Source organism: Pseudochaenichthys georgianus, chromosome 6 (genome assembly GCF_902827115.2).
Source record: "Pseudochaenichthys georgianus chromosome 6, fPseGeo1.2, whole genome shotgun sequence".
NCBI lineage: Eukaryota > Metazoa > Chordata > Actinopteri > Perciformes > Channichthyidae > Pseudochaenichthys > Pseudochaenichthys georgianus.
The window spans coordinates 40,706,353-40,719,456 of record NC_047508.1 but is presented as its reverse complement, the minus strand read 5'-3'; the positions used below and the strand labels follow the sequence as shown (position 1 = coordinate 40,719,456).

Here is a 13,104-nt window from a genome sequence, read left to right as displayed (position 1 = left end):
AGCATGTGGCTAATATTACGTTTTTTAAGAAAAAGTGAATTTAAGGAGAAATGACACGTAGTGTTATACACTGTCTTTAACCCTCAGTTATTGACACTGCAATACTTTTATTAGGGAATGTTTAAATAACCACAGACATTAGAATATTGTAAATTGACAACAGGATTTGCATTGGACACGCCCCCGTTGACGCCGGCCAATGGGAGAAGACCACAGATGACATCAGCGAGCCAAGAATCGATCTCTCTTCCGCCCAGCACGTCCCCACGCGAATGGGTAGCAGCTGATCTGAGGGGGGGAGCCACGCCACTCGCATATTTTCATTTGTATATCATCGCATTATTTGTTTAATTAAATGCTGTTAACTTTTCTAAGCTTCCTTGGACACTTTTCAGCTAATCCTGCTCTCAGGTTTAAATCATCTATAAGACATATCCCTAGCCTTTTATTTGTATTACCTTGCTGGCCTTCTTTAACATGATTGTTATGTTGTTGTAACCAGTATGTTAATGCCATGTATAATGTGACAATAAAACAAAATAGCTGGAACAAAGAGACAGAATAAGTAGGGGGAGGGTACCTGTTCTGGGCCACAGAGAGCTGCTGCAGGAGGGGCATCCAGGCGGCGCTGAGGCTCTGCAGGGAGGAGATGCTGTTGTCCTGGAGGTGCAGCTCGCTCAGGAGGACCTGGTTGCTCAGGCTGGGGGGCTGATGGAGGAACAGGGTGGAGCTGTCAGTAACACGGGGGGTTAGACTAACTTTCTGCTGCCGCTGCTGGTCCAGTGACGGATAAACGACCCCGTCCATCAACGTCAGCTGTTTCAGTCCTGCTGTGTTTACAGTCATCAGTTAGCCCTGCTGCAATCATGGGGAGCCTTAGGATACACTTAAGTTATTATTATACTGATTACTTTTGTTTGAATGTTCCATTAATTTAATTTTCTTGACTTATTAAGCGATTACCAGTGAGTTACTCTCTTTGATGTTTCTGAGACTTTGAGGTTACACTGAGCAACATCACTTTCAGTTCTCCTATTTTAAGTTTGTTCCATCACCTTTTAGTTCAAGGCGGTCATTGTGTAGGACTGAATGAACATCAAACCCCCAATAATGTTCATGGTTGGATGGAACTGGTCAATTTGTGATATTTGACCGATTTTAAATGTCCCTTAGGATTTCCGATTTTGTTTTTGTTATTTTTTCCTACGGGGGTACACTTGAAAATGTTCCATATGGGGTCTTTTATTCGTGAGTCGTGGGGGAAACGTATGGCAATGAGTTTTGTCAAACAGAAGCCATGCACTCTTATGAATTCTATCGTTTCAAAATGATAATGTAAGCCCCCAAATTGGATTTCTATCACGAGTTGTTGATTTAAATAAATCTGCTCATCTGTTCAGTATTTGCAACATTAGGTTTTCACTCCGATTCCTTTAAAAAAAATCTAATCTTGGTTAAAGGTGAATCTAATGGTATATTTTAGTTTTTGCATCTTGATAAGATTATTACCTATCTATTTGTTTATATTTAGTTTTATGTATACAAGATGAAAACTATTTTTAAATATGCTTTTCTTGCTGATTTTCCATGAGAATATCATACATACAAAATACTTACATCCCTAAAAAATGAAACATGAATGCTGAGGGTTTCATTCAATGCTGAGTTACAAACGTCTCATCCACTTTAAACATCACGTTTCCACGGTGACATCAGAACTTTCCTTAATGTTTGTTACCTCAGTGAGGCTGTTGGCGCTCAGGTCCAGCGTGCAGAGCAGAGCGCTGTTCTCCAGACCCTCCACCGTCACCAGGTGGTTGTGAGAGCAGTTCAGGTGCAGCAGCGTGTAGACGTCCCTCAGTCCTCTGGTGCTGATCAGCTGGTTGTGATCCAATGATAACCGCTGCAGTCTCTTCATCGACTCCAGACCAGCTGGGGAAGACATTTATCGGCTTCAGATTGAGAAACAGCTATGGTCACCAATCATGCTATTTTTAGGCAATAGCATAGGTCTCGGATATATATTAAAAATATATAAAAAACATGTCTATGAAGTGTTTTGCTCAAAACAGATCACCCATTCTAGCCATGCCTCATATCCCTCTATTTCACTTCCTGTTTCTAAAGTGCTGATTTGGGTATAAAGCTTTTTTTTTTTTAATTGATTAAAAAAGAAAGGAGGGGTCTGAGCTCATGCGGGACCCGGCAGCTACCGTCTAAACTAAATGCTGCCGTGATGAAACTCCATATCATGGATCATCAAGGATCTGAAACAGTCTGGAGCTCAAAGGCTTTCTCTCTTGCCGGTTATACCACAAGGTCAGTTCCTTTCTACTTCCTGCTTCTTCACACACATGCTCTCCAGTACAGGTTAGCTCTGAGTGTTAGCGATGCTAATGTAAACACCGACCATATTACGTCCAAAACAGTCGGGCATTGTTTCTGATAGCAACGTTTCTGATTGGACCGTGGGTCCACATTTCAGATGTTACGTCATATCGGACGCAAATCTGGATCAGCTCCGTTGTTCCCCGTTTTTAGAGATTTGGGTACGGAGGAAAAGAGAGAGGGTTTTATTTTCTGACACTGCGTGAGTTCCCCGACACACCGGGGACACATATTTATGTATAAAAGACATCAAAAAGTGCATTTTGCATGATAGGTCCCCTTTAAAAATGCCTTCAAAGACCCTCCTATAGGATTCGGTTTTAACAATAGCCCTCTGTTACAGTAGCTGAATATACAATGTAATGTGTTTAACCTCTTGTCTGGGCAATATATATGTATGGATTAAGCCCCAGGGCTCAAGTTGACTTCAGTAAATAAATCATTTTCAATGCACATTGCAGAAGAGTTCATGAGTCCAGGCTTAAAGGAGAAGAGAGGTGCTGCCCTCTGGTGGAGTATTGCGGGCTTGAATTAGACCTCAGATGTGACACAATTTATATTATTTGATATACAACTTCATGTCAAAGTAAATGATCGATTGGGGATAAAACAACAGTTCTCACCAATGCGGGTGATGGAGTTGTTCGAGAGGTCGAGGACGTCCACATTCTCCGCCCCGGTCAAACCATGGATGGACGTCAGCTTGTTGTGGCCGAGTCGAAGAACTCGTAAACTCGTCATATTTTCACAGTCGACAAATGAGATGTCATTTCCCTGTGAAATGTTATGACGCAACAAAACGTGGATTTATTGCTTTTTATTTTCAGAAAGATAATTATATTTAAATCAAGATCTGCACATAAGAGTGAACATAATGTCATATATGGAGGAGTGATATATATATATATATATTTGTATACACATTCAAACATATTTCTTTGACTTAAACCGATATATCCCTGCACTTTAACTCTATCTGCATATTGAAGTATGAATGCTTGGTGTTTGTATGTTGTCTCCTCCTGAATGTTGTACTGTACGTCTCATTGTACCTGTATAATGACAATAAAGGATTCTATTCTATATCCACCTGCACATCGATGTAGCAGAGCTGTGTGAGCTGGTTGAGGCCCTCCAGAGATTTGAGGCCGCAGCGTCTGAGGGTGAGGGACTGGAGTCGAGTGCACTGACTGAGAGAGGACACGCTGCAGCCGGGTAAATCCTCCAGAGTCACTGTGGTCACCTGAAGAGAGGAGGGGGTGCTTCAGGGCTCAGAGGTTCACTGTTGGATACTATTTGGATCATTCCTTAGAGTTATTTTCAAGTCCAAATGGCAGAAATAGCTTTTTTCAGCCTCTCACAGACTGTATGGTGATTTTCTGCAAGTATCTTTGGGTTTATGAATATTCAAAACAGGACATTTAAAGATATACACTTCAATTTATAAATGATGAACAATTATTTTATATGTTATAGAATAAAAGATTGAACAATTAAGGGGGGGGGAAGTAGGAGATTATTTGATGACTCAAAGTCTAAACCTACCATTTGTAAACTATAATATAGCTTTGGTACATGATCTTATCTAGTTCAATAACCTAAAATGATGAGTTGTGTCAAGTATTATTTGTTTTATGAGAATACAGTTCTGAGAAAGACATTATTTTGTTTTTTTAAATCAACATGAGAGTATTGGCACTGCAGGTTAATTAGGGTTAGAGATATTGAAGGTGGGGTAGGTAGTTTTGGAGAAACCGGCTCGAGTGCGCTAGAATTTGAAAATACACAACCGGAAGAAATCTGCCACTTCCTCACAGAGCCCCGCCTCCAACACACACGAACGCGCACATGACCAATGAGGGCACGAGATAAGTGTGTGCCCCGATGGAAGGCTGACAGGCAGGTAGGCCATCCAGTTACTTTAGCCGGGCCGGCTCAGATGATTGGTCGAGCTTTTTACAGCGCCACGGCTTCCAAGGATGACTTTTTTTTTTTATGGATTTTTTGTCAAAGCACTTCAGATATTCATTGCTATCAGGATGTTAAGAGCATTCCATGGAATATAACAAAAAGTGTATCTCGAGCCGGTTTCTCAAACTTACCTACCCCACCTTTAAGGTTAGGGTTAGAGATGTTAGGGTAGATAGGGTTTAGATATTAGCTCTCAAACGACTCCATCCTTCATCATGTCGTGACATAAACATGCTGGAAGCGTCTGTACTGCAGATCCTACCTCCAGCAGGGACTTCCAGCCTGTGGCCCTCAGCAGCGAGTCGGGGCAGATTGGAGGCAGACTGCTGACCCCCCTCGGCCCTCTTCCTCTGCGCACAGACCCTCTCTGCTTCCTCCGGTTCTGCAGGGAGAGTTTGGACCAGGGGATGCAGTCCTTCATCCAGTCCAGCCTCCTCCCCTCTGTGAGCTCTGGGAGGCGCTCAGAGGGAAACACAGACGCAGTGGAAGGCCTGGCTTTACCCATGGAGGTCTGATCGATGCTCCCTTCTTCATGTCGCTGTGGTACGGCGTCAGCACTGATGGGAGACTCGCTGCGTAAAGGACCAGAGGAGGTCCAGGAAGTGGATGTTTCCCTTTCTTCCATATTCTTTTTCTCACGTTGACTCATGTTGCTTTTGGCGTGCAGCTCATTTGCGTTCACCACTTGCTCCTCCTTTCTCCCATGGTGCACCACTCTCTGTTCACTCTGCTGCTTGTCTTTGAGTCTTATTTCCTGGTTAGCCGTTATCTGGTTTTCTCCCACCGCTTCCTCCTTTAGCTCCTTCTCTGCTTCTACACTTTTTCTCTCATCTCCTTTTCTCTCCATCTTTCCTTTGTCCACATCATACCCTTTACGGCCCACTTCATCTTCCTCCTGTCTCCTCTCTTCTTCCTGTCTCCTCTCTTCCTCCTGTCTCCTCTCTTCCTCCTGTCTCCTCTCTTCTTCCTGTCTCCTCTCTTCCTCCTGTCTCCTCTCCTCCTGTCTCCTCTCTTCCTCCTGTCTCCTCTCTTCTTCCTGTCTCCTCTCTTCTTCCTGTCTCCTCTCTTCCTCCTGTCTCCTCTCTTCCTCCTGCCTCCTCTCTTCCTCCTGTCTCCTCTCTTCCTGTCTCCTCTCTTCCTGTCTCCTCTCCTCCTCCTGTCTCCTCTCTTCCTCCTGTCTCCTCTCTTCTTCCTGTCTCCTCTCTTCCTCCTGTCTCCTCTCTTCTTCCTGTCTCCTCTCTTCCTCCTGTCTCCTCTCTTCCTGTCTCCTCTCTTCCTGTCTCCTCTCTTCCTCCTGTCTCCTCTCTTCCTCCTGTCTCCTCTCTTCCTGTCTCCTCTCTTCCTCCTGTCTCCTCTCTTCCTCCTGTCTCCTCTCTTCCTGTCTCCTCTCTTCCTCCTGTCTCCTCTCTTCCTCCTGTCTCCTCTCTTCCTCCTGTCTCCTCTCTTCCTCCTGTCTCCTCTCTTCCTGTCTCCTCTCTTCCTCCTGTCTCCTCTCCCTTTGCCGTCCTTCCTCTTTCCTCATCTCATCCTCTTCAAATGTTATTATGTCTCCCTTCATATTTATTTCCCCCCCTCCCTTTATGCTTACAACTTCCTTCAACGTCCCCTTCTTCCTTGCCTCCTCATCCCTAGCCTTTTCTTCCTTGTTCTTCCTTTCCTCAGGTTTTATTTCTTCACCTTCAAGTTCTATGTTATCCCTCTTCTTCTTCATCAGAACATCCTCTACTTTTCTTTTTGTAATCCTTTCCTCCTCTGTGGTAACCCTCACCTCTTCCTCTCTTCTCATACGTTCCTGTTCCCTCTCTTCTCGCCACTCTTCATCTTTCTTCCTTCTAATCTCATCCTCCTTTCTTGTCCTCTTGTCTTCCTCGTCCTTTATCCTCTTCTGCCCCTCTTCCCTCATCCTCCTCTCGTCCTCCACTCGTCTCTGTAAGTTTCGGATCGCTTCCTAAAGAGAGTCAACAGAGTTACAACAAAGCCAGTTGACCCATTTCAAATGAAACATTGAGTTGCACTTGCATTCAATGAATAAATACATACATTTCATAAAACACCACATAGTCCGCATGTTGTAGTGATGGCAAATGAAGCTTTGAATGAAGCGTCGAACCACTTGGACAATTGTTTCGAAAATAGGTTCATTTCTCGAAGCTTAAGTTACAGCGACCTCTCCTGGCGAAGTGCTAGGCTGCCATGGGTTTAACGTGTCTTTGCCTTGAAAGATATTCGACACACACACACACACACACACACACACACAGACTGAATATCATGTTCTATTTGCAATTAAAGATTGATAATTGTGTGTATTGGGTTATTGAGTTCTGGAAAATGTGGCATTGGTTGGGTGTGCTTGTGTAATCATGGCAGGGGGTGATTATGTGGGATGGGGAACACTCAAAGTTCTTGAGGTAGCCTACGTTATTCTTTTGATTTTGTATTTTTCTAAAGGCATTTGTTCTGGCCGGAGAGGGCCTTTTATCAGTTATAGTATTAAAGTTGAAAAGCGGGCAATGTTTAAAAGTGCATCCATTCCAGGATTTGAACCAGTTGCTCGGAGGACGTCGCCGCACGCGGGCCACCGGCTCTATCCGCTGAGCCATCTATTCTTTAAACTGTTGACATCTTTTTTTTAATACTCATAATTGTCTTTTCGTCCACAACTTCTCCACATTTCGAAGTATCTCCCGACCTATCTTTCTTCCTGCTTGCTCTATAATGATCCAATACAAATGCAATACCAACAACAACTCAACAGCAACTACGCAAACTACGACAACAACCCACACATTGCGCATTGTTTAGAGCGGTCATAAAGTGTTGAAGCGCTCAAATTCAAAACTGTTTCAACCTGTCACCTGTCAGAATCGAGACGCGTGATTGGACCGTGAACCAGTGAGTTGATTCATTCAGGAAGTGAAGCAGTTGCTGCTTCGGACGTCACATGTCACGTGATTTGAAGCAAGCTTCGAAGCACTGCTTCTATAGAATAGGAAGTCCAGGGTTTGAAGCACGTATCGAAGCTTCAGTGTCAAACTGCCATCACTAGCATATTGACCGACTTACCCGCTGAAGCATCCTCTCCTGGTGCAGTTTTTCCTGAGCTCTCTTCTCCATCAACTCAAGTTCCTTCTGCTGGAGCTGGATACACAGAGTAATAATCAGGAAATAAAGATGATGAAATAAATAACGACAATTTAGATTAGAATATCATTGATATTGTTCTTTCCACAGCAAGATTCATCTTTCTTTAAATATATCTTCTTGTCTTTGCTTATTATTATTCATTCCTCTCCCACCATAGCAGAATACTTGAATGTAAAGGCAGCGAGGCCGTTTCTGTCTCAGCAGCCGTTTCCTTACATTGTCTGATTCCCTAATTAATACATTTACTATTAGATATATCTAAAGAACTTGGTTTATTGTATTATTTGTATTAATAATATATATATATAGGAGACAAATCACTACACAGTGGGGGATTACACATTTGCTAACCTGAAACCAAACCTACATCTGTTGTAAAAAGAATTACAATAAAAGTTGAGTATAGTAAGTCCACGGTGACGAACCTTCTCTGCCTCCATTATCTTCTTCAGCTCCATCTGGAAGTCTCTTTCTATTCGTCTCTTCTGCTCCTCCTTCTTCCTCTCCTCACAGCGTTCTATCTCTCGCTCTGCCTCGTATTCCAATGCCAAACGATTCTCCTTCTCTGTGTAATCTCCTGTGACAAGTCAACACAATAAAATGCTTTATTAACCCTTACGTTGTGTTCGGGTCTCCCGTGACCCGTTTAAATTAAAGTTATATCATAACTACGCTCTATTTTCTTTTAACGGAACGAGGCTTCATGATATCCTCCACAGCAGCTATATCAACACTACAAACTGATTTTTAGAATTTTAGCCAAGTCTGAAGGTCTCTAAAAAAAAAAGTGTATAATTTGGTGTGGGGGTCTGGGGAGACCCAGCAGAATTGTTGTGAGTGACTCGGAGTCAAATTTGGCCCAATCAAGATTCATCTATGACTCCAGACACCCCTCCCCCGCCCCCTTCATCCACTGGAACAATAAGTGATCGCAACATGCACCTGGTCTCCCCTCCCTCTGCCCCTCCCCCCACGGGAACTCCACCTTTCTCAAAGAATATGTACACCAACACTTGAACCTGAACACACACATGCACGATATGTGGGGTAATGTGTTTTGGGGCCATAACATTAAATTACAACAGGATTGTACGGTTATGAATGCATTATAAGTTAGTTATGATGTAGTTATTGGATGATAGTCATTTATTTTTTGTGTTTTGGACTGAGATAAATCATGGGTCAAAATGTACCCGCGAACACCATGAAGGGTAACAGCTTTCGAACACAACAAGGATTAATAGTTCCACTCGCAAGGAGGAAAGCAGGGCAGCGAAAAGAAAGAAATATGTATGCAGGAATATTCTGTCCGAATGTTGTAATAACGAGACCAACGTTGTTAACACTATACCACTTTGTCTGAAAAACGTCATTGTCACTAACTCCCTACAGACATTAATGAGAGCAAAAATATGACAACAGCGACCTCTTGTGACAAACTGTTGTATTGCCACAGACGTTTTAATACAACATTAACCCTTCAGCAAGACCTCCACATTGCATAAAGAGGGGACATGGATGTTATCTAGCATTCATCTCTTTTACATCTTTAATTAAATACAACATTTAACATAACACAAGGTGTCTTTACTTTGAATGTATCTGCTGTCACTCAGATATCATGCATAATTAATTGAGTGCTTAAATGTTATACTTTATGCATCACACTTTTTATTCACAATTAAGTTCACAAGTGTTATTCAAAAGTCTTGCCAATATCTGTATGCCTTTGCTTGTAATAATACGTACAGGAAAACAAAAGATGACTCTGATCACCCCCCACTTTGGATTTGTTAAGTTTGCAAAAGAATACCTTTGAATGTGAGACTTGTGACACCCTGTAGCGTTCATTCTGCACTGTGTTATTACATTTTCACTTTCGCATGTACCGCACCTTCATTGTCGGGACACACAGACACCTCGTATGGGAAAAGAGCTTCTGTCTCTGCAGGAAGGAGGCGGGTGTCAGTGGAAGAGTCGTTCTGCTGGTTGTCTGAGTCACAAATGACCTGTATCAAATACGTTAGAACTTGAGAGGGGCTTGCCACAACTTGTGCACTTTGGATGTGTCATGATGAAAGATTTGAAGAGAGACAGCTACCTGCTCCTTTAGTCTCATTGTATCCTGTTGGCCTGGAATAGGAGAGTGCATCATGTGCTCAGTGTGATGTGATGCAGTCATGTCTGTGATGCAATAAGAAAACACAGATTGTCCATTATCGTCAGAAGAAATCTCATCCATGGTATTATTTTGGAGGCGTTGTTATTGTACATATTAAGAAAACCACAACCGTTAACTGAGTCATGAAAGTGAGCATGTTAGGCAAGTTATTTAGCAGCTATGCCTGTAGAAGCATAACACTGACTGATATGCATACTAATTCAGTGTTGGGGGAAGAATTCAGATCCTTTGCAGAATTAAAAGTAATAAAATCACACTGTAAACATTTTTTTGTAAAAGCCCTGAATTGAAAAAAGTACATAAAGCAAAAGTAAGTATAATCAGAAAAATATTCTTAAAGTATTAAATAAATTTTAAAAAAACACTCCAAATTAATATTATTGAAGATACATTTAATCATCTCAATGATATATCTCAATTGGCAAATGTAATGATCTTCTCGTCATTCAGCTGTTACTATATAAACTATAACTGCTTATTTATTAGAAATAATCTTGTGTATCTTGTTTTTTTAAATGGTTAAAATCTTCCCTAATAAGTAAAGTCACTAAAGCTGTATGTGTACATGTGGCATGGAAGTGACATGAAAAGAAAAATATTTAAGTAAAGTACCTTAAATTAGAACTTTAGTAAAATACTAGAGTAGATGTACTTGGTTACTTCCCACCACTGCTATCATTACATTACATTACATGTTACTTGTTAGACGCTTTTATCCAAAGCGACTTACATACTCAATACTGAGGGCAATCCCCACAGAAGCAATTTGGGGTGAAGTGTCTCAGGGACACAACGACATGCTGACGGCAGTGGGACTCAAACTCGAAGTCCAGCACACTATCCAATGAGCCACAACCACCCTATCAAACATACCTTCAAGTTCCTGAAGGATGAGCTTCTCACAAACTGCTGCTCTGCTTTTGGAGGTTTCGAAGTAGCTGAGCAGACATTGGGGGAAGTCATCCGAGTCCTGTTGTCATAAAGTTAAGGAATGTTAGTTTGGTGTTATCATAAAAGGTAACTTGTTAAAGTAAGGTTAACCGGTTTGCTATCCTGGCTCCAACATGGTGGAATGAGCTCCCATTGACATCAGGACAGCAGAAAGCTTACACACCTTCCAGCGCAGACTGAAAACTCATCTCTTTCGACTCCACTTCGAGCGATACAATTATTAACAAAGCACTTATATACTAATAAAGGACTGGCTTATCTAAAGCCAGTTGAGTAGCACTTGAAATGCTTGGCTCTATGAAACCTGATGTACTTATATGATTCTGTTTTCTTCAAGTTTGTATCTTCTTGGTCGAATGTACTTATTGTAAGTCGCTTTGGATAAAAGTGTCAGCTAAATGTAACGTAATGTAACTGGTTGTTTAGCACAGGTGGGAGAAGTACTCAGATCTTGTACTTGAGTAAAAGTAGAAGTACCAGAGTGTAGAAAATACTCTGGTACAAGTAAAAGTCCTGCATTCTAAATGATTCTCAAGTAAAAGTAGAAAAGTATCAGCATCAAAATATAGTTCAAGTACCTAAAGTAAAAGTAGTCATTGTGCAGATTGGGAATTTACTCCAGGTGTAACTAAAGTCTGATTTAAGAGTTGATTAGTAAAAGTACACAATTTACCTCTGAATTGAAGTGGGGTAGAAAGTATGAAGAAGCCAAATCAAGAAAAGTACCTTACGTACCTTAAGCTTTAACTAGGCCTTTAACTATTGTATTACACTACATTATAACTCATTGAATAAAGACTATTAAATAAAGACAAATGTTATCTGTCAAAACCAAGTAAATAGACATTAAGTCACTCCATTGAGATCTTTTTTACAGGCATAAGGACTTTAAACAACTGGATACAAAGTATGAACCTCTGAATTGTAGTAGAGTAGAAGTACAAAGTATAGCAAATGTTTAAAATACTCAAGTAAAGAATTAGTATCTCAAAATTGTACTTAATTATTTGAGTAAATCTACTTACTTTACATCCCTGATATTTAGTATTGTATCTACCTAAACATCGAAACGTAGGTCATAATACAAATATGTAAACCCACCATTCAACTTAAAAACGTTGACACAGTACTAATAAGCTAGTTAGCTGCTACTAGCAATTAGCTACATTTAGCCTAATTAGCCATTTCACCTGTCTAATTAAAAGGTTTTAGGCTGAATGAATCATCAGGACAAAGCAGACTTACCGTGTCTACTTGAGATGAAACCCCCTCCTGTTCCTCTTTAGTTTCATCAGTATTATTGATAACATTACGTTGTATCGTTAGCTCAAACATTACTGTGTGTGACACAATAATGCTCATTAGCATCCATTTAAAATGTCGATGCGATTCTTGGGATTCAACTCTTACATTTGTTTACCAACATTAGACGTCAGAAAGTTACCTCTCGGTTCTATTTTAATCGATAATGAATACAACTGCTCTTAATTTAAAGAACATGTAGATTAGTTTAACATGTCCTAGCAGGCAAAACATGTCGAAATATCCATTCGCGTCCAGAGGTTGACTTTAGTCTCCATGGAAACCACACTGTTGACAACATGTAAGGAGACTCGCTAAGGACATACCATACCAAACGCGAAAGATAAGTGTAAGATTTTTCACAATAAATGGCCTTGCAATTTCCGTTTATAATTTCTTCCAATTACAACTTTACATATGTCATTCTTTATTATTCTTTTTAGTCATGATTTGTTCTGGCATTTGTATATATTTTAATCATAATTAAAAGGGACTTCTTCTTGTTATTTTCACTTGAACTTTTATTTTACTTTTGAAAGCCATACTTTTGAGAGCAAAAATAAAGTAAAAATAAATACATAAAAGATTAAAACATGAATTATTCCGTTATTTGAATTATTGTATTTGTGGTCCAGGTGGTAGTGGTCCAGTTCAAGAAGCATGGATGTTTATGTTGTTTTTGAGTTTCCCTAATGGTTATGCGGAAGGTATTTTACAAACAATGACCTTACACAGTTGTTGTTCCTTATTATAAACTTCAGAAGCATTACATGCAGCTCCCACCATGGATATCGTCTCATGAGACTTTTGCAATTTTGATATGTAACATTTACATTATATTCTACATTCAGTATTGTTGCATTGTTGTAGGGTTGTTTGAAGGCAAATGTAAACATGTAAGCACTGACGATATTAGGTCAACATCCTTTATTGATCTATGTACAGGGGGGTCAAACTCAAATACACAGTGGGCCAAAATAAAAAAATCGGTGCTAGTCGAGGGTTCAACTGGTTCAATGTTTATTGCAAAACGTATTGAAATGAACTTATTGCACATATTAAACCTGGAACTAACAAAGCTTAAAGTATTGCTTTAAGAAGATATTCTGAACAATCTGTGCTGTTGTATTTGCTGTAAAGTGTCTCTACTGTAGGCTGTTTTT

General features: G+C 40.6%; 1 protein-coding gene across 1 annotated transcript in view; it reads right to left on the bottom strand.

Moving 5' to 3' along the window:
* Window positions 1-12,222, bottom strand: part of lrriq1 (leucine-rich repeats and IQ motif containing 1) — a 37,035-nt gene extending 24,813 nt beyond the window's left edge. The window contains exons 1-11 of the mRNA XM_071203336.1: window positions 11,885-12,222; window positions 10,562-10,658; window positions 9,608-9,690; window positions 9,401-9,515; window positions 7,932-8,083; window positions 7,426-7,500; window positions 4,622-6,307; window positions 3,479-3,631; window positions 3,012-3,162; window positions 1,739-1,932; window positions 581-708 (exon numbers count right to left, since the gene is read on the bottom strand). Coding sequence (XP_071059437.1) covers window positions 581-708; window positions 1,739-1,932; window positions 3,012-3,162; window positions 3,479-3,631; window positions 4,622-6,307; window positions 7,426-7,500; window positions 7,932-8,083; window positions 9,401-9,515; window positions 9,608-9,690; window positions 10,562-10,658; window positions 11,885-12,007 — 2,957 coding nt within the window. The 5' untranslated portion in view covers window positions 12,008-12,222. The remainder of the gene's footprint in view (window positions 1-580; window positions 709-1,738; window positions 1,933-3,011; window positions 3,163-3,478; window positions 3,632-4,621; window positions 6,308-7,425; window positions 7,501-7,931; window positions 8,084-9,400; window positions 9,516-9,607; window positions 9,691-10,561; window positions 10,659-11,884) is intronic.
* Between the last annotated feature and the right edge of the window lie 882 nt (window positions 12,223-13,104).